Source organism: Lacerta agilis, chromosome 8 (assembly GCF_009819535.1).
Source record: "Lacerta agilis isolate rLacAgi1 chromosome 8, rLacAgi1.pri, whole genome shotgun sequence".
Taxonomy (NCBI): domain Eukaryota; kingdom Metazoa; phylum Chordata; class Lepidosauria; order Squamata; family Lacertidae; genus Lacerta; species Lacerta agilis.
In genome coordinates this window covers 4,871,360-4,892,105 of record NC_046319.1, presented here as the reverse complement: position 1 = coordinate 4,892,105, position 20,746 = coordinate 4,871,360, and the positions used below count along the sequence as shown (strand labels likewise).

Here is a 20,746-nt window from a genome sequence, read left to right as displayed (position 1 = left end):
AATACAACCTTAAAGCGGTTTTGTTGTTGTCCAGTTGTTGAGTTGTGTACAACTCTTCGTGACCCCATGGACCAGAGTACGCCAGGCACGCCTATCTTTCACCGCCTCCCGCAGTTTGGCCAAACTCATGCCAGTCGCTTCGAGAACACTGTCCAACCATCTCATCCTCTGTCGCCCCCTTCTCCTTGTGCCCTCCATCTTTCCCAACATCAGGGTCTTTTCCAGGGAGTCTTCTCTTCTCATGAGGTGGCCAAAGTACTGGAGCCTCAGCTTCAGGATCTGCCCTTCCAGTGAGCACTCAGGGCTGATTTCCTTCAGAATGGATATGTTTGAGCTTCTTGCAGTCCATGGGACTCTCAAGAGTCTCCTCCAGCACCATAATTCAAAAGCATCAATTCTTCGGCGATCAGCCTTCTTTATGGTCCAGCTCTCACTTCCGTACATCACTACTGGGAAAACCATAGCTTGAACTATATGGACCTTTGTCAGCAAGGTGATGTCTCCGCTTTTTAAGATGTTGTCTGAATGCATTAGATGATCGCTTTGGCTTTTAATGAGGCCAGCCTAACTGCACGAGGAACCCCCCTGGCTGCTTGGGTTGCAGCGGTATTTTTAGGGGGTGCCACTGATCGTAGCAAGCTGCCTTATCCACCTCACTATTGTCCAAACTGACTGGCAGTGGCTCAGCAGGGTTTCTGACTGGAGTCTCTGTTAGCCCACCTGGAGATGCCAGGGATTGAACCATCTGCATGCCAAGCAGGTGCACTGAGCTGCAGCCCTTCCCCACATGAAGTAACACATAGCCCTAGGAGAGAGACGTCCCAGAATTTCCTGCTGTTTTTACAACATATACTTGGGGCAGCAAGTTATCTCAGAGTCGCCGGATTTAATTGTTCATTTGGCCTCTTAAAATATCCATGTGATTGTTCTGAGAACAGCAAAACGGGCGAGGAAGCAAATGGATCAATTGAAAATGGTTGTTAGATTCCTTTTTTAAGGTTTCTAGAGCAGTGTTTGCTTGCAACTGAGGTTTTGTATACAGTGGTACCTTGGTTGTCAAACTTAATCCGTTCCAGGAGTCTGTCTGACTCCCGGAATGGTTCGGAAACCAAGGCATGGCTTCCAATTGGCTGTGGGAGCTTCCTGCACTCAGTCGGAAGCCGTGGAAGCCAAAAAACATTCGCAAACCGGAACACTCATTTCTGGGTTTGCGGCATTTGGGAGCCAAAGCGTTTGAGTACCAAGGCATTTGATAACCTAGGTATGACTGTATTTTGAAGGACAAGTGGTGAGTCTCTTTTAATTTACATTTTCCTCGTTGAATTTATACCCACCGCTGCCTTTTACCCAAGTACACAGAACAGCTTGCTAGCTACAATCAGGGCTGATGCTTTCGGGATTCCAACCCATGGCCTGCTTTGCTGCATGGAAGGGCTGTGACACGTTTGCGTGAGAATTTCCAAGGAAAAGGAGGCCGAAATCCTGTTGCATTGCTACATTTCCCTCTTGCTCGCTTTTCTGTTCCCAGCCGATCCAGGGAGAGGATCAGCTCCACCCTCCACTGCCGGGTTTCTCTTGGCACACAATGCTCTCTCATGCCACCGAAACTTGTCAGTTTTGCTAGTTGAGTAAAGAGACTTTCTGTTGCATTTGGGAGCTTAAGATGCCAACTGGCCATGTGTGAAGTGGGAAGGCACAGCCAGTTCCTTGCAGATTGCAGCTCCTCTTGAACTGCATTTCTCCCTTGGCAGGTATAATATAAGACCATCTGTTATATCTGTTTATTATATATATACAGGGCAGCTTCCCTTTACATGTAGCTGAAGGCACCTCGCAACTCGCACCAACCTCAGCCACAACAGCTCACGGGGCTGCAGTCCTAAACACCCAGCGGGCACCCAGTTGGGGCGAGAGATTGTGAGCCCCACCATCTGCAGGTGACTGGGATGTAGCCCAGGGGTTCCCAAAGTGAGTCATCCCTCCCACTGGGGGGCAGTGGGGTTACCTAGGGGGGCACCGAGAGGCATGGGGGTGCAGGGGGCACTGGAGATGTAAATGACTATCAGACTTTGAAAAGTTGATATCACTGGATCAAGTTCATCAGCTTTGTTGCATTAATTAAACTAAACAGGTTTAATTGGGTTTTGAATAGATGTGTGATTAATTGTTGCTATCTTGAATTTTATTGTGTTATTACCGTAGATTCCTTAGGGGGTCATGCAATCCAGGATAGGATAGATAGGACGCAGTGGTGATGAGTTTGTGGAACCAAAGGGGCAGTGGCCCAAATAAGTTTGGGAACCACTGATTTAGCCATTCTTAAATTTTTGCAGTGGCTTTGTCTCCCAAGGTTAAACCTCTTTGGCGCTTCCCTTCAATCATTCCTCTGCTGTCTTGTTTAGCCACCTGACTTGAGAACATAATATACATCTAGTTGAACGCTCTGCCTTCTTAGTTGTGGTCTCATGGGGGGATATTTGGGTGCATCTTGGTCTTGTGAATAGTCTAACCAGGATTTGTGTCCCATGGCAACACATGGAGACCTCGCAGTGGGAAAAACAAACCATCTAGTGACTTTACTCCTTGGGAGGCCAGAATCCTTTGTTGGGGGGGGGATGGATGGATGGAGGTGACTTTGAGAAGCTCACCTTGGCTGTGGCATACTTTTGGGAAATGCTACCACTGTCCATCTTTCCATCCCTATGGGAACCCCAGATAATGTTCAGAAAGGCAGCTGATACAGTTTTATAGAAAGAGGATGAACGGGAGAAGACCGCTCTCCCCCAATTCACACCTCCCTTCTATCGCCAATTTGCTTGCTAGTCTGCCCCTCATTTTAGTAGGAGGCTCAAGCTGAACTACCTTACGAGGCTCTTTTTTGGTTCTTGGGTTGGTATGGTGACCGCGTTGCTGTTGCAGACCACCTCTGATCAGGCCATGGCCCTGTAGTGCCCTCTTCTCCCACTAGATGCCCTCCAGATGTTTGGACTTCAACTTCCACCAGCCCCTGCCAACATGACCATGCAATGCTCACACTGGTGGGAGCCCAACTGTAGTCCAAAGTTGTAGTTGTAGTCCAAAACATCTGGAGGGCACCTGGTTGGCCAGGACTACTCTCGTATATTCAGCTTCTCTCTGCTACTTGCATCAACGAGACCAAGAATGACCGTATACTTCTCCTGAAGCAGAAAATTGTGCTGCCATTTCCCAGTTGGCTGAGGAAAAAGAGGAACACACTGTATTGTTCGTTGCTCATTTTTTGCCTCCCAAAATTGCTTAAGCGAAGCCCGGTGGTTTTTTTTTTTTTCCAGGGCAAGTGCCCTGGGAGGGGGCGTATAGACACACCCTCTTCCGAAGAACTTGTGAAGGGCCTCTTTTCTTTCAGCTGCAAATGTTTTGCCTTTACACCCCACAGAATCGCTTTGCATCGACTTGGTCTGCGCCTACTCATTGTGCTTTTCCTAATTTGGCTTTGCAATTGCTCGAACAATTGCCGAGTGCTGTGTTTGTTTTGTAGAAGCGTGGCCGTATGGCACTGTGCACAGTCACCCGGGTCCTCGACTAAAAAGATGGATCCTTGAATTTTTTTTGAGAGAGAGGAAGGTGTGTTGGTGCCCTTTCCCCTTTAGGCAGAAACCTCAGGGTTTGGTCCCATTCCTGTACCTGACTGTGGAGCTCTCTCCAACAGGAGGCAGTCATGGTCGCCAACTTGAATGGCTTGAAAAGAGCATTTGGACAAAGTCATGTAGGAGAGGAATAGTGATGGTTACTAGCCATGATGACTAGCTGGTGGGAACCACAGGAGGGGAGAGGGCTCTTGTGCTTGAATCCTGCTTGTGGATTTCCCACAAGCATCTGTCCAGCCACGGTGAGAAAAGGATGCTGGACTAGATGGGGCACTGGCCTGATCCAGCAGGCTCTTTCTATGTTCCCCTGTCCCGTCCCACCAGCCCTCCTTGGTCCTCTCCACAGACGGTCTTCAAGAGGCTCCTTTTGCCAAGGCATGAAGTCACAATCTGTGCTGTTATGCCAGCATTACAAGACAACTGGGACATGGCGTTAGCACACTGACGTACGTTAGTGTAATGGCAGCTCCTGACGTTGCATAGCTCTGCCCATCTTGTGCAATTCTAAGGGAGGGCAGAATTTTCTCATAGACCTGAATTCTGCAGCTAGAAGATCAGAACCCTTTCAGATAAAGGAAATGCTTCCAGCCCTCAAGTGTTTGTGGCAGCGGTAGGTTTGAAAGTGGCCTGCTGGAGGCAGAGGGGTGGGCCCACTGGCGTAGGAAGGGCAGGGCATGGGGGTCGGGCACCCCGGGCAGCGCGATCCCAGTAGGGTTCCATCTTGGCTGCCCCCAGAATGTGCACCCCGCCCCTGCTTCCCACCCCCGGTGCCAGAGCATGATTACCAGTCCACATGAGCAGGAGGGGCGGTGTTCGTTCCAGGGTTCTGCTGCCTCCATCACGCTACATACATATGCTAGAGTCGCAAGACAATAAATTTGGTTTATTTATTTATTGCATTTATTTCCCACATTTTTTTTTCAAGGACCTCAAGGTGGGGCATGCATGGTTCCCACCCTCCTCATTTATTCCGCACAACAACCCTGTGGGGCAGGTTAGGCTGAGAGCCAGCAACTATCCTAAGTGAGCTTTATGACTTAGCGGGGAATGGAACCCTGTCCTCTCCCAGGTCCCAGTCCGACACTCTAACCACTGTACCACGCTGCATATTTCATTACTCACTGTGATTGTGAGAATCCTCTTTTCTCGCCGGAAGCTTTGGCTTGTCTGGTTTCAGAATTGAAATCTTGTCAACATGGTGTGCACACAGCCCAGGTTGTGAGAGGTAGCCTAAGAGTGTGGAGCAAAGTAACTTTGTGCAACCGAAACAGGGATGCCATCCTTGTTGGGTTTGATGCCCTGCAAACATAACTTGCTGGAGCAGACTTCTCATGGTACAGGGCAGCTTTTGCAAAAGATTCTTTTCCTGCTCTTAAAGAATCCCGAATGGTAAAGGATGGTTTTCTGTTCAGATTTTTGTTGTTGTCTGGGACAGAAACGTCGGTGGGATCACCTTTGCTCGCTTGCTTTGTGCCGTTTCCATTTTTGGAACAGCTGCCGTGAACTTCCTCTGAATCAAGCTGGGAAACGACGTTTTCTCTCCTTCCAGGAGCGCTCCTCCTCCTCTGTGGTCCTGCGGGGTCTCCTTCCAGGCAGGCAGACCTCTGTTGTGGTTGCACTTCCCTTGCGCCTGCTTCCAATTACTTCCCCTCGTATGCGGCTGTGATTGGGGAGCTGGTGTGCAAACATCTTTCCTGGTGCTGCTCGCTGCTCAACGCTTTGTTGTGCTGCTGTTGCCTGTGCTGAGACACCAGTTGCTTGTTTTGTCTCGGAAGCCCCGTGTAATTCAGCAGAACAAAGTGTAAGAGTGTGTGTGTGTGCGTGTGCGTTTGCACAGTTCTCAATATGCTGTAGGAATAACTGCCTTGCATCGCCAACCCTTCTCTTCTTTCCGTTCCCTCCATCACCCCCATCTGGCTACAATGGGGGGGGGGGGGTCCTGGGTCTAAGAGCTCCACGTTTGCACGAAAACCATGTATACCAAACCCTTGGAGCTACTTAGAGGGAGAGAGAATCCCCAGGACTCCCAGGGATTGAGCGCTGAGCGGGCTTTGCCCAGCAAGGCAGAGAATTTAAAAGCTTTTTCCGCGCCAGGTCTGCTTGGAGGGCAAGGTGTGCTTGGCCCCTCATCTCTGGAAGGATGCTCCTGCAAGATCTCATAAGAACTCAGGTGCCCCCTCGAGATCTCGGGAGAGCATCCCAGAGCCGGTGCACTGAGCAAGTCTTGCCCCTACCCTTCCAGTAAGAAGAAGTGCTTAAAAACTCTTTCTCTGTCGGGTAGCCCAAGCAGACGCCACACTACAGAAGCTTTTAAGCTTGGATTTAACCCCTCCATTGCAGGGGGTTGGACAAAATGGCTCTTGGGACCCTTTACAACTATAATTCTATGTTGTCAGATTCGTGACTGTTTAAATGGGCATAAATTGTGGTCTTACTGTACTTCACTGTGGAACCTTCTGCAAGAGGCTTGATTGAGAGGCCAAAGCGCTGCCTTCTCCACCACTGCTCGGTTCCGAAGGCCCAACCCTGCATTCCTGACAAAGTGACTGCAGGCTGGTCAGAGAGCTTCTTGTGGAATCAGGCAGCTTCTGAACCCTGAGGGTGCCGTGATTTTGAAGGGAATGTAGAAAGCAACCTAGATTTGGACCATTGGCTCATTTGGACCCTCGTACCTAAGGGACCGCCTCTCCTGGTATGTCCCGTGTAGGACCTTAAGGTCCTCAAATAATAATCTTTTGGAGGTCAGGGCCTTCTCAGTATTGGCCCCGACTTGGTGGAACAGTCTATGACAAGAGACCAGGGCCCTGCGGGATTTGGCATCTTTCCGCAGGGCCTGCAAGACGGAGCTGTTCCACCTGGCCTTTGGGTTGGTTTCTGTTTGATATTTATGCTTCATTCTTTTATTGGTGGGTTATTTGAAAATGAGGCTGCAGTTTTAATATTGAATTTTTAAATTTGTATTTTAATCTGTTATTTTAAATTGATTGTGTTTATGTTTTTGCTGTGATTTTAATTAGTGTTAGCCGCCCTGAGCCCGGTTTTTGGCTGGGAAGGGCGGGGTATAAATAAAAAATTATTATTATTATTATTATTGTCTGAGACCCTGGGTGAAGAGCAGAAGGCCAGAGGACTGGTCACCCAACACCACAACTTAAGTAGTTCTGCTCAATGAATATAAGGCGCTTGTATTTGTTATGTGGAAGCTGACATTGCCTGTCTCTGGTTGAGAGTGTGTCCTGTCAGCTTGCGGAGTCTTCCTGCAGTGCGACTATTTGATGATTAAGAGGAGAAGTCGGGGTGTGAACTCATGCTGGGGGGTGGGGTGGGGGGGTAGAGAGAGGGATCAAGAGGGAGACATTGCACATACCTTTGTAAATCAAGAAAATCTTTAATAAAAACACATTTTTTTTAAAAAAAAAAAAGACTGCAATGAGACGGCAGCCTGTAGTGGCTTGCCTTTGCTTCCTGCATGGACTCCCATTTCCCAAGAAGATTGTCAGAAAAGTTCCCTCAAAACCACCCGTGTCTCTTTCGAGAGCAGAATTAAGGAGGGGCCTTTATTCTGGATTAACCGAACCAGGGTGACTCATGTGGGCTTTGCCATACATCTGGGTGGACCTGATCATTCTGTCTTGGGGCATGAGAAACATTCTCGCTTCCTCCCCCTGCTCTGCAATTCCCAGCCCTGCCTCAGCACCCCTCTTCCCCACCCCCCCACCCCGCAAAGGCACACCAGCTTGAAAGCAGCTGCAAGTTAAGCAGGGGGCAGGCCTGGTTAGTGTTTGAACGAGAGCCCCCTTGGAAATATGGGGTACTGTGGGATTATCTGTCAGTAGGGAGAGGCCTTGGCTCAGGAGCAGAGCTGGCTTTGCATGCAGGGAATCTCAGGTTCAACCTCCAACATCTCCAAGGACGGCTGGGAGGGAGACCCTGAAACCCAGGAGAGATGCTGCCGGTCAGAGTTGACAGTATTGAGGTGACTGCACTGGTAGCTTCCAATATCCCCAACCCTGCATGAAAAAGCAAGGGCACTTTGGAGTTATCGCCCCGGGGACTGGGACCACGATGGCATCTCCAGTTAAAACAAAACCAAACCAGTAATTCACTCTTGCCCAGCCTGGTGTCCTTCACCGTTTATGTATGTTTGTGTAATTTATTGGTTTATTATTTTATTTATTGAATTTCTATTCCGCCCTTCATCCAAAGATCCCAGTGCAGCTTATAATATAAAAACACAAAAACGCATACCATAATAACAAACAAAAACAATAACCGCCTGCCCGACACGGTTTAAAAGGCCATGGATTGTTTAATTAGGCCAATACCTGGGAGACGGGGAATGATTTTGCCTGGTGCTTAAAGATATTAATGAAGGTGCCTGGCAGACATACTATGTACTACAAATCCCATCATCCCTGAGCATTGGCTGGGACTGGTGGGCACTGTAGTCTAAACCAGCTGTAGGGCAAGCAAGCTGGGGAAGACTGTGGGTGGCAGCTGAGCCAAGAACGATCTAAACAGCTGCCATTCCCAAATGCTGGTGCAGCGCTCTGACTTGGGGTAAGGCAACTTCTTAGATATACATGCATTAAAATAAAGATTCCCTTCCCCTGCCCCCACCCCCGGGGGGGGGGGTGTCACTAAGACCAGCTGTGTGCGAAAGCTAGTTTTTGTAGTTCGGTGTTTTGAGAACCCATCGGAAGCCCTTGCCAGGGATTCCTGTGCCTCCTGACTCCCCCAAGCTCTCTCCCTTTGAACCGCGTGGGCCCATCGGTCTTTTAATAACTCAGAATTCCCAGCTGAGCTAATGAGTTCTCTCTCTCTGTGTGTTTTCTGCGGGTGCCGAACCCCGGCTGAGCCGGAGAGGTGCCTCTTCTGTGGGGCGGGGGCGGGGGGATGCCGCGATCTCTGCCCCAGCTTGAATCATGGTGGGCACCGATCCCAAGGATGAGGTCGGCGAAAGCACTCCCAAAGCTTTTCCCATCACACCCAGTGATGCTGTTGGCATATTTATGGGTCGCTGTTTGGCTCGGCCAAGAGCTGCCTTGTCGTGGTCGGGATCTGAGCCAGTGTCCTCGCTGGTGCCGTTCTGAGCCGTTCCAGGGATTGGGTCAGCCCCCAACTCCTCTTCCTTCCCAGCTGGCACCTCCAGCAAAATCAAAGGAACAATGTGAAGCAAATGCTGTTCCCCGCCCCACTTGTTAGTGCAAGTTCCTGTGTCCACTTCTGCCTGTGGCCCTGCCCACCTGACAGATGGATTTTGTTGCCTGGTAGATGCGGGTAGCACTGTGGGTTAAACCACAGAGCTTAGGGCTTGCTGATCAGAAGGTCGGCGGTTCGAATCCCCATTACAGGGTGAGCTCCCGTTGCTCGGTCCCAGCTCCTGCCCACCTAGCAGTTCGAAAGCATGTCAAAGTGCAAGTAGATAAATAGGTACTGCTCTGGCGGGAAGGTAAACGGTGTTTCCGTGCGCTGCTCTGGTTCGCCAGAAGCGGCTTTGTCATGCTGGCCACATGACCCGGAAGCTGTACGCCGGCTCCCTCGGCCAATAAAGCGAGATGAGCGCCGCAACCCCAGAGTCGGACACAACTGGACCTAATGGTCAGGGGCCCTTTACCTTTACCTTATACGCTTTTTGGCAAGCACTTTCCAGTAATGTACATAATGTAGTTGGTCCAGTATGTTATTTCCACTAATGCCCAATTTTGTATGCCTTTCCCTTACTATACATATTTTTAATGCACTTTTTGGTCGGAGAATTGCACTGCTAAAATTGGATGTATGAATTTTGAAAGACAGCGGCATTTCAGTTGCATTTGGTGCATATTAAAATGCAAACAGGACAAATTTCTTCCCCTGTCCTACTTCCATCCCATGCAGTTGTCCTAATCAGGGACACTATTAGATGAGGTTTATTTGCTCCTGAAAAGCATCAAGTTACTCTTAAAAAAACAAAACAAAAAACCTTTTATTTCCTAGATGTAGAATCTTCAGCTGCTGCAAAGGGCAATTAAAACCAGGTCCCATTTTATTAGTTGTGTTTTTAAAAGTGACTCCTGAATCTAAGAAGGTTGAAGACCGGATTAAAGTCTGAGTAGCTCTGACTTTAGTCCCCCCCCTCCCCTCAAATGTGCTCTTGCCAAGAAATCCATTCATTTTTGCTAATTTGTTTATGAAGTAGCTGATTGCAGGGTCCCCTCTTTGGCCTTTGATTGTGTGCAGAACTTGCACATAATATTTGAAGGGGGAACATAGTTTGAGCCATGCAGCCCAGTCTTCTGTATGTTTACTTGGAAGTGAACATATTGGAGGCACGCGGGTGGCGCTGTGGGTTAAACCACAGAGCCTAGGGCTTGCCGATCAGAAGGTCGGTGGTTCGTATCCCCGCAACGGGGTGAGCTCCCATTGCTCGGTCCCTGCTCCTGCCAACTGAGCAGTTTGAAAGCACGTCAAAGTGCAAGTAGATAAATAGGTACCGCTCCGGCGGGAAGGTAAACGGCATTTCCCTGTGCTGCTCTGGTTCGACAGAAGTGGCTTAGTCATGCTGGCCACATGACCCAGAAGCTGTATGCTGGCTCCCTCGGCCAGTAACACGAGATGAGCGCCACAAACCCAGAGTCGGTCATGACTGGACCCTAATGGTCAGGGGTCCCTTTACCTTTACCTTAAACATATTGGAAGTCAGCATAGCACGCAGGCCTTGAATCACAACCCTAAATGTTTACTCTTGCTGGGTTGCATCAGTTACAGGTGGGTAGCCGTGTTGGTCTGCCATAGTCGAAACAAAATAGAACATTCTTTCCAGTAGCATTCTTCAGATACACTGAAGAAGTGTTCATGCACACGAAAGCTCATACCAAGAACAAACTCTGTTGGTCTCTAAGGTGCTACTGGAAAGAATTTTCTATTTTGTTTGGGTTGCATCAGAGTGTTTTGGGTACTGACTTTGGATTGCAGATGTACCTGAATAATAAGGGGGGTGACACACAATATGAAAAAGCTTGTCATGGTGGGATTTTCTGTAACCAAAGCTTTTAAAGTAAACTCTTGATGCCCTCAAATGATCCCTGTTTTCAAACCTGGCTATCTTTCCTTCTCTAGGTATTGTATTAGCTGTGTGCCAGGCCGTGGAGAACACAACGTCCGCCTTGAGTGGTGAGTTCATTAAGTTGTAAAATGTATATGTGCTCGATGCCACCGGCTTCTCTTTGCCTTCCTGTGTGGCTGGGCATCAGTCAAAAAGCACAGGTCAAACGCTTCTCTGTGGTCTTGGCTCTTTGGTCTCTTGAGCTCCTCTTGGGCTATAAATGCAATAAATAACAAACCAGTAAGAGTCCCTCTATGGGACGTGTGTGGCGCTGTGGTCTAAACCACTGAGCCTAGGGCTTGCCGATCGGAAGGTCGGCAGTTCGAATCCCTGTGACGGGGTGAGCTCCCGTTGCTCGGTCCCAGCTCCTGCCAACCTAGCAGTTCGAAAGCACATCAAAGTGCAAGTAGATAAATAGGTACCGCTCTGGCGGGAAGGTAAACGCCGTTTCCGTGTGCTGCTCTGGTTTCGGCAGAAGCAGCTTAGTCATGCTCACCACATGACCCGGAAGCTGTACGCTGGCTCCCTCGGTCAGTAAAGTGAGATGAGCGCTGCAACCCCAGAGTTGTCTGTGACTGGACCTAACAGTCAGGGGTCCCTTTACCTTTACCTCTAAGAGTCCCTCTTGGTCCAAGGCTGCAATCTGCCTTGTGTGTGAAAGCTTGGATTTGAGCTGCTGTTCACTCCTGCAGGGTGACTATTTAAGTGACAGCCCCTCTCCCAGCTCAACGCTCTAACCACTGCAACGCATTGCCTCTGCCCTGTGGTGGCTGCCTGCTGGCACAGATTCCTCCAGCTTGTCTGCAGGCTCACTCTTAATTCCCCTAATCCTTGCAAACAAATAAATTCAGGTGAAACTCGAAAAATTAGAATATCGTGGAAAAGTCCATTTATGTAAGCAATTGTTTTCATTAGCTACTGGAGTTTAATATATGAGATAGACTCATGACATGCAAAGCGAGATATGTCAAGCCTTTATTTGTTATAATTGTGATGATTATGGCATGCAGCTGATGAAAACCCCAAAGTTGAGATTGTTAATTTGGGGTTCTCATCAGCTGTACGCCAAAATCATCACAATTAAAACAAATAAAGGCTTGACATATCTCGTTTGCATGTCATGAGTCTATCTCGCACATTAGTTTCACCTTTTAAGTTGAATTACTGAAAGAAATGAACCTTCCCATGATATTCTAATTTTTCGAGTTTCACCTGTACAAATACTGCCGTTTGTAGGTCTCCCTCTCCCCAGGTGTGGCTGCCAGGGTCTCATTTAAACCACTTTTAGGTCACCTCTTGTTCAGCTGCTCCCATTTTCAGCTGATGTAACCAAGGAGAGAGATTCTCTTATCTCCCAGCATTGTTAACCCGGTTTTCTGTGGGCAAAAATGGAAGGAGGTGGTATCTGGTGGCAGCTCAGTTAAAAAAACAAAAACCTTTCCTCATTCCAGCAGGGCTTGATAAGAACGGACCGCACAGCTGCCTAGTTATAAAATTATACTCTTCTGTTTAAGCTTCGAGGACAGGTAATGACGCAGAACTGGTCCAGCCTTGCAACATTTTGTTCCTATTGCAGCAGGGACCATAATACAGTACTGGGTTGAAAGGGATGGGACCTCCCTCCTCATTTTCAGCAGGAAAAGGAGAGGGAGAAGGGGGGTGCCAAGGGAATGTATTTTTGTTCTCCCCTGCCCCGCCCACACCCACCTGACTCCCATCAATCTTTCTCCAGTAGATAGATTGAGCTCTCAGGTCTTTCCCAGTTTAGAATACGAAAAACTTAATAATTTCCTTGCTGCATCAACCCAAAATGGGTCCAGCTGCATACATCTGAGGACCATGGCAGTAATGGATTTCCCAAATATTTCATCCAATAGGTTTTTTTTTAGTTTTTTTTTTTTTTAAGTATGGCTGATTGAGAATGGAAAGGAGGCAGCAGTTTTGTGAAATGTGCTGTTGTCAAAACTGTCTTTGGAAAATCGCTTTCCTTTTGCTCTTCTGCCCAGATAAGGATTTCCTCTATTAGCCTATATTTAAGCAGTTGCATTTTCTTTTCCTGGTTGTAGATCTGGGGTGTTTCTGTCTGTGGGTTTTTAAAACTTCCTAGACATTTTGCAAAGGAAGTTCTCGGCGCCAGCCTTTCCCCAACCCGGTGCCCTCTAGTTGGACTACCGCTCCCAACAGCCCCAGCCAGCACAGCTGTATGATGCTAGAGCTGATGAGAGTGGAAGCCCAAAACATCTGGAGGGCACCGGGTTGGAGAAAGCTGCTTAGTGCTGTGGTACAGAGAGCATTAAGCAGCTGTAGGCTGGACGCAGAATCTGGAGCCTTAGCCCTTGGCCTGATTCCCTTTTAACTTGCAGTGCCCTGGGGTTAAGAGTGGCATCTGCTTCTGCAATCCTCTAATCCACTGGGCTATTAACCCCGAGCTTTTGTGGTGTACAGAAATTGCCCTTCCTATATAGATGTACGTGGCCAGCCTTGTTCCAATGAGATGCTTCCTGGAGCAAATTAAAGTGGCTCTGGGCTGTTAGGGTGGCTTCCACGGAGGGATATGCGGGTCCTGAGATCAAAGGGCAGCTTGGCTTTACAGGAGGCAGGATCTCTGCTGAAATGCTTCTGTCTGTTCCTAATCAGGCGGCAGCCTTCCCTAATGATGCTTTGCAGTTGTGGGAGAAGAGGAGGATGTTGTGCAGCTGTGGAGGCAGAGAGAGGAGTTGGGCGTGATAATAATTTCAGTGCTTTACGAGGAAGTCTACTCGTTGCTGTCCTGGGTGTATGGGCTTCCAGCGCTGTGTGGCGTTTTCATATGTGGCTGCTTCACACTTTATGCATTTTGGAGCCAAAGGATCTTTCCTTCCTCCCTCCCTCCCTCCCTTCTTTCCTTCCGAGCAGACAAGCCTTAGACGTATGGGAATCCTGCACATGGGTTTCTTGCTCCCTTGAAACCACAACCAGCAGCCTTTAGGGGGAGGCAATCCTGGGGTCTTTGAAGTGATGCTGTTGGAGAGGGAAGTTTGCCACCGTAGGCTAGACGGTTCCTCAAACCTCTCCTGGGCGCTGGCAAAATTAAAATAGGTTGGAGCCAGTAATGCAGTATAATTGGGCCAGAGCTAAGAACATAAGAGGAGCTTGCTGGATCAGGCCAATGGCCCATCTAGCCAAGCATCCTGTTCTCACAGTGACCAACCAGATGCCTCTTCTGGGAAGCCCAGAAGCAGGATCTGAGCCCAAGAGCGCTCTCTCCTCTCCGGTGGCTTCCAGCAACTGGTGTTCAGAAACATTACTGCCTCTGACCATGGAGGCAGACCATAGCCATTGTGGCTCGTAGCCACCATTAACCCTCTCCTCCTCCATGAATTTGTCTAACCCTCCAAGTTGGTGGCCATCACTGCCTCCTGTGGGAGCAGATTCCATAATTTACGTGCTGTGCGAAGAAGTCCTTTCTCTTGTCTGTCCTGAATCTTCCAGCATTAGATGTCCATGAATTCTAGTGTTGTGAGAGAGGGAGAAAAACGTTCCTCAGTCCACTTTCTCCATGCTATGCATACTTTTATAAACTTCTATCATGTTGCCTCTTACTCACCTTTTCTCTGAACTGAATAGTCCCAAATTCTGCAACTTTTCCTCATGGGGGAGCTGCTCCACCCCCCTTGAATATTTTGGTTCTTCTGAACATTGTCCAATTCTACAATATCCTTTTTGAGATAATGTCACCCAAAGCTCTGGTTGCAACAAGCACTAGGCCATGGTTGGTTTGCATGTCTGTCCGGACCTGTTCCAGTGGGCTGGAAAACCATAGTTTGTTTGTCCACACACCAAATGCTCAGCAAGCTGCAGAATCATGAGGCAGAAGTACTGTAGCTGGAAAACAAACCCAAGTTTGGGAGAAACAAGCCGTGGTTTGTTTTCCTTGTCTGTGAAACAACTTATGATTGAACAAACCATGGTTAGAACAAGCCATAGTTTAGGATTGTGTGCAAACACAGACTCTAAATGCAGCCTGCGGAGGGTCCGGGAATCATCGCATTTTAACATGAGTAGAATGTGTCCTTTTATTTAAAATGCATCTCTGGGTTATTTGTGAGGCATAGGAATTTGTTCAATTTAGTCTGCCCCCCCCCAAGGTCTGAGGGACACTGGACCCGGCCCCCTGCTGAAAAAGTTTGCTGACCCCTGCTCAAAGCACTAAAAATTTTGTGCCAAGAAAACAAATTCATATAAATTACACAAATGAAGCAAGTTTGTTTAAATTTGGGTACCAAATTTGTGATCTTGTTCAGTGCCCTTTCATCCTTGCAACCCTAAGGACTAGAAACATGTTTTTCCACTTTAAATGAAAACTTACCGGTAAGTCCTAAGGAAGTGGACTTCTCCACGTGGTGCCACATTCTGTGGGGTTTTTTTTTCTTTTGCACCCCCACTATGTTTCAGTGTCACGGTGTGTGGCGTGTTCTGCTTCTGTAGGACCATTAGCCTTGCCCTCTGTATCAAACTTTGCGGCCCTTGGAGAGAGACCACCCCAGGTGTCACTTTGCAGATGATCAAGAGATCTGCTGGATGAATGCAGACCAGTTGTTCTTTTATGTGAAACTATAAAATCCAAAGGCGACTTTACAGCCCAGCCTGCAGCTGTCTTGGTGTGTAGTAAAAATGGGTGACTTTGTTTTACCCTGGGTGAAATACCTTCTCACACACCTGTCTGTCCTTGGCGCTAACAATGCCTCTTGACCCTTTTGAGCAAGTGCTTCTGAGCATGTGCATGTTTTCCCATAAACTCTTGGCCATTTAGATATTTGTCACACTTCCTGCAGAGGTACCATATCTGTAAGACATTTTGACAGTTCACTGTCCTAAGCATGCCTAAGGTAAAGGTAAAGGGACCCATGACCATCAGGTCCAGTCGTGTCCGACTCTGGGGTTGCGGCGCTCATCTCGCTTTATAGGCCAAGGGAGCCGCCGTTTGTCCGCAGACAGCTTCCGGGTCATGTGGCCAGCATGACAAAGCCGCTTCTGGCGAACCAGAGCAGCACACGGAAACGCCATTTACCTTCCTGCTGGAGCGGTCCCTATTTATCTACTTGCACTTTGATGTGCTTTTGAACTGCTAGGTGGGCAGGAGCTGGGACCGAGCAACGGGAGCTCACCCCGTGGCAGGGATTCGAACCGCCGACCTTCTGATCAGCAAGCCCTAGATTCTGTGGTTTAACCCACAAATCAATTTTGACCTGACTCTTCCCAGAAAGAGTAAAAAAAATTACATACCTGTAGTCACTACAGCTGTGTTATCTTAACATTCACACATTTTATGTGTTGGACTGTTGAGTGCTGCTGTGTCTATTATTATTATTATTATTATTATTATTATTATTAGTACCCTGCCCATCTGGCTAGGTCCCCCAAGCCACTCTGGGCAAGCCAATGGAATAGTAACTTCTTCCTATGCAGCAATTGAGCTGCTTTCCCTTACATAAATTGAGTTCTCACCTGATGAAGCTTGCTGGATAATTCTTTAGCTTGCTACACTTTGGTCGGTCCTTTATTCTGGACTTTACCCAGTTGTCAGCTTTAGGATAATTGACAGACTAGGCACATCAGAAGAGCCTGAAGCTGGAGCAGGTCAATGACCCATCTTGTTGAGCATCCTGGTCTCACAGTGGCCAGCCAGGTGTCTCAGTGGGAAGCCTAGAAGGAAGGCCTCAGCAAAGCAGCACGGTTCTCACCTGAAATTACTAGCAACAGGTATATTCATCAGAGGCCCATAACATTGGAGGTAGAACATAGCCATGGGTCGCCTTATCCCCTTCATGGTTTTATCTAATTATCTTTTAAAGCCATCCAAGTTGGTGGTGGGAGCAACTTTCCTAACTACACACTGTGAGAGAACAAGCCCTTTCTTGTTTTGTCCGTCTTGAACCTTCCAGAATTCAGAATCGCCTTGCTGTGGCAAGCGAGAATGTGGCTTTCGGGTTTAACTGTTGTGTGTGGCAGAGGAGCACTGAGGAAATCCAAGGGTGAGGGAAATAATCAAACTTCTCTTTACTTTTACACTAGCAGTTTTGCACAGTCACGCTGCTTTGCAAGGTGGTTTGTGTTTCTCACGAAAAGCAAATGGTTGCACGTCCGGTGACTGAATATCCTTTGTTAACGCCAAGTATTGCCCCAGTAAGCAACCTGGCTGCCAAATTCTGCACCAGCTGAAGTTTCTGAACCAACTTCAGAGGCAGACCTACATGTGGTGTGTTGTAGTAAGAGAAGACTCCCTGGAAAAGACCCTGATGTTGGGAAAGATGGAGGGCACAAGGAGAAGGGGACGACAGAGGATGAGGTGGTTGGACAGTGTTCTTGAAGCGACTGGCATGAGTTTGGCCAAACTGCAGGAGACAGTGGAGGATAGGGGTGCCTGGCGTGCTCTGGTCCATGGGGTCACGAAGAGTCGGAAACGACTGAACAACAACAGTAATCTAACCTAGAGAGTACCAGAGCATAGCCAACAAAGGTTAGAGTGACTATAGATAGGAGCACAGCTGGGCCACAAGCTGAAGCTGATGGAAGGCACTCTGTGCCACAGAGACGTCCTGGGATTCAAATGTGTGATTCTGGCCTGTTCTTAAGCATCACTTTCAATGAATTCAAGGGCAAATAACTGTTGTGATCTGAAGACCCCTTGCTGGTGTTTTCCCACAGTTCTTTCACAAGCAATCAGTCCTGTGATTCAGGTCTTGAATTCTGAGTATTTACGAAGTGATTTGGACAATTCCAAAGTGCCTACAAGTTGAGGAGATAAAGTATAACTCTGCATATAGAGGATGCCCAAATCCTGAATAGTTTCAGCTGCTATTGACAAAGTACTACTGACGCACCTGGGTGCTCCCTGTCTCTTAGGATGGAGCAGCTGGTCAGCTGTTTGGTTAAATATTATCAGTTGGCTGTATTTTGCCATAGTTAAATATTCCAGGTATTCATCTGGCATTCCTCTGTTCAAATGGCAAGGTCTTGCTTCCTCGTCTCGCAGGTGTGTGTACATGCTCAGTTTTGGATCCAGCTCAATCTGCCCTTTGAAATGAACACACTTAAACTGTCTTTTAATAGAGGGGTGTGTGGTTTTTCAATGGCATTTATAACTGTCTGGGTTCTTGGCTTTTTGCCAAGAGAACAACTCAATCTCTTGCTAACTTGCTTGGCTATAAATAATAGACTTGGGTGTTGTGATTTCGTAACAGTTAAGTAACTTGGATATAGAGATATAGTTGTGTTTTTTTTTAAACCATTCTTGAATTGTGACTGGAATTGTAACAATTCAGAATGTTACGTCTTTAAAACAGCTGCTAATTACTTTGACAGAAGCTAATTACTTTGACAAACCCTTGTACTCCTTGAGAATCCTAGATGAGCCTTCATTCATTCATTCATTCATTTATCCAATGTGAATTCATTCATTCATTCATTCATTCATCCAATTTATCAATGTGTATTTGAATGCTTTGCCCAGAAAGGCAGCATGCAAGGATAACTAGCTTCATAATATATTACAGGAACATTAGTAAAATGGACCTTAGTCATAGTCATTAAGTTCAGTGGGTCAACTCTGAGTAAAACATAGTTGCATTGCACCCCAAGCTTTCAAATGGTTGGCCTTTGCAGTGCTTCCAGTGCGGGCACCCAGTGAACTTCCAGTGACCCATCCAGCCATACCTCTCCAGCATAGTTGCTCCATACCTCATACTGCATGGTCTATATCTTAGGCTGTGAAGCCTTTGGGAAGCTTTTGGAATTTGAATGGAAACCCCCTTTCAAGTATGTCTCTGATGGCCTCAGCACTGCTTGCTGGTTAAGAGGGCTTGGGGCTTTCACCTTGAACTACATCCCAGCATGAGCCTTCAAAAGGTCACCTAGGGACTTTCCCCAAGTTGTTGCCCAATGAGGATTTAGACTACAACTCCCATCAGCCCCAGCATCATATGGCTGTGCTGGCAGTGCCAAATTCTCTGAAGGGCACCAGGTTGGGGGAGGCAGATGCAGAGATTTGAACTTGGGATTCCCCCAACCCAGGTCTTCCTATCCCTGCACTAATATTCTGGTGTCACTGGTGCAGTGCTATGTGGAATATGCTGGATCAGCTGTTTCTTCCATTATGTGTGCAATAGCGCAATAAATCAAAGGGCATTGAATTCTTCTTCTTCGTCTTTCCTCTATTCCCTGACTTGTGTCTGTCCGTCTGCCCCTCCCACCTCATAGGATGTTCAGTAGATTTTATGAATGGATTGAATTGAAAGAGATTACATGTCAACACTTGCCTTTCTGGAAAGCACTGAAATGTAAGAAATATGCCTTGTGCAGAATACCTGTGTGTGTGGAGGTGTGTGGCGGGGGGGGGGGGGACCTGTCTCACATGAAAAATTACTTGGAATGGTGGGACCATAAAAAGCCGGATGTCTTAGGGTCTGTGTATGTGTGTGTTTTCTTCGCGCTTTTGCCCAGGTTCAAAGCAAAACGGCTCTGGAGGTTTGTAAGGGGCCAATTCATGCATCCCCTGGTTATTTACACGGCAGCCCTGTTGAAAGGCATTTTGTGTCTCTTGGAAGGTGAGCTTATAAATATCACTCCTGGCAGCTGGATAAAGCCTCCTTTCTAGGCTGGTGTTCAATTTGACTTCAGAATGGCAGGCGCAAAATTATAGGAGGCTCCGCAAATCTCCAAGTTTGGAGGGGAAGATTTCCGCCTTCTTGGAAGGTGCTCAAGGCTGGTGCCTCATGTCGGGACAGACATTAACGAAGAGAAGCTCCAGTAGACTGAGCTGCGTTGCTCTCTTGCTGTCCTGTCCCCATCCCCCTGCCTAATAATAATAATTTATTATTATTTATACCCCGCCCATCTGGCTGGGTTTCCCCAGCCACTCTGGGCGGCTTCCAACAGAATATTAAAACGCAGTAGTCTATTAAACATTAAAAGCTTCCCTAAATAGGGCTGCCTTCAGATGTCTTCTAAAAGTCTGGTAGTTGTTTTTCTCTTTGGCATCTGGTGGAAGGGTGTTCCACAGGGTGGGTGCCACTACCAAGAAGGCCCTCTGCCTGGTTCCCTGTAACTTGGCTTCTCGCAGCGAGGGAACCGCCAGAAGGCCCTCGGCGCTGGACCTCAGTGTCCGGGCAGAACGATGGGGGTGGAGACGCTCCTTCGGGTATACTGGACTGAGGCCATTTAGGGCTTTAAAGGTCAGCAGCAACACTTTGAATTGTAGAAAAAGGCAATTCTAAGACGTTATGTGCCTTCTGAACCCTCCTCCTGCTGGGGCCCAGTAGCTCAGCTGTGAGCTGTTGGTGCTTTGCAGATGTACAGGTGGCTCTTGCCAAAATTTGCCCCTTCTTAACTAATGCACAGGTTGCAACATAAGTCTCCTCTGGGTTTTGCACTTTTCCGAGTTTCACAATCAGTTCCTGCCTCAAAGCACCAAAACACAATGAAAAATTGTGTATCTGAAGAAGTGTGCATGCACACAAAAGCTCACACCAAGAACAAACTTAGTTGGTCTCTAAGGTGCCCCTGGAAGGAATATTTTTTATTTTTTATTTTGTTTTGACAATGAAAAATGTTAGAAATGCTGAGGTCCAAATACTAAGGTGCACATTTAAATATAAATGGGTGGTCACAAAGTCTTGACTCTGCTGTTATAGCAGATGAATGTCATGGGGTATCCAGAGCACTGTCTTATCCTGTTGTGTTGGATGAGTTTCAGTTAGTAAGGCTTGAGGATGTGGATAAGGGGCTTGGCTGATAAAAACTAGCAGAGAGAGGAGAGCTGGTTGGGCCTCCTTGCAAGGGGTGGTGGTCCCTCAGTGGCACAGAGTGCCTTCCATCAGCTTTGGCTGGTGGCCCAGCTGTGCGCCTATCTGGACAAGCATTGTCTAATTTCTCTCATCTATCCTCTGGTATGTAGGGCTGCCTCTAAAAATGGTTCAGAAACTTCGGCTGGTGCAGAATTCGGTGGCCAGGCTGCACATCAGGGCAAGATGGCTTGAGTATATTACACTGATCC

General features: G+C 47.7%; 1 protein-coding gene across 1 annotated transcript in view; it reads left to right on the top strand.

Annotated features, from left to right (window-relative positions):
• The window catches only part of TGFA (transforming growth factor alpha), a 45,982-nt gene that overhangs the window by 6,510 nt on the left and 18,726 nt on the right, over positions 1–20,746 (top strand). Inside the window, exon 2 of the mRNA XM_033159137.1 lies at positions 10,728–10,781. Coding sequence (XP_033015028.1) covers positions 10,728–10,781 — 54 coding nt within the window. The remainder of the gene's footprint in view (positions 1–10,727; positions 10,782–20,746) is intronic.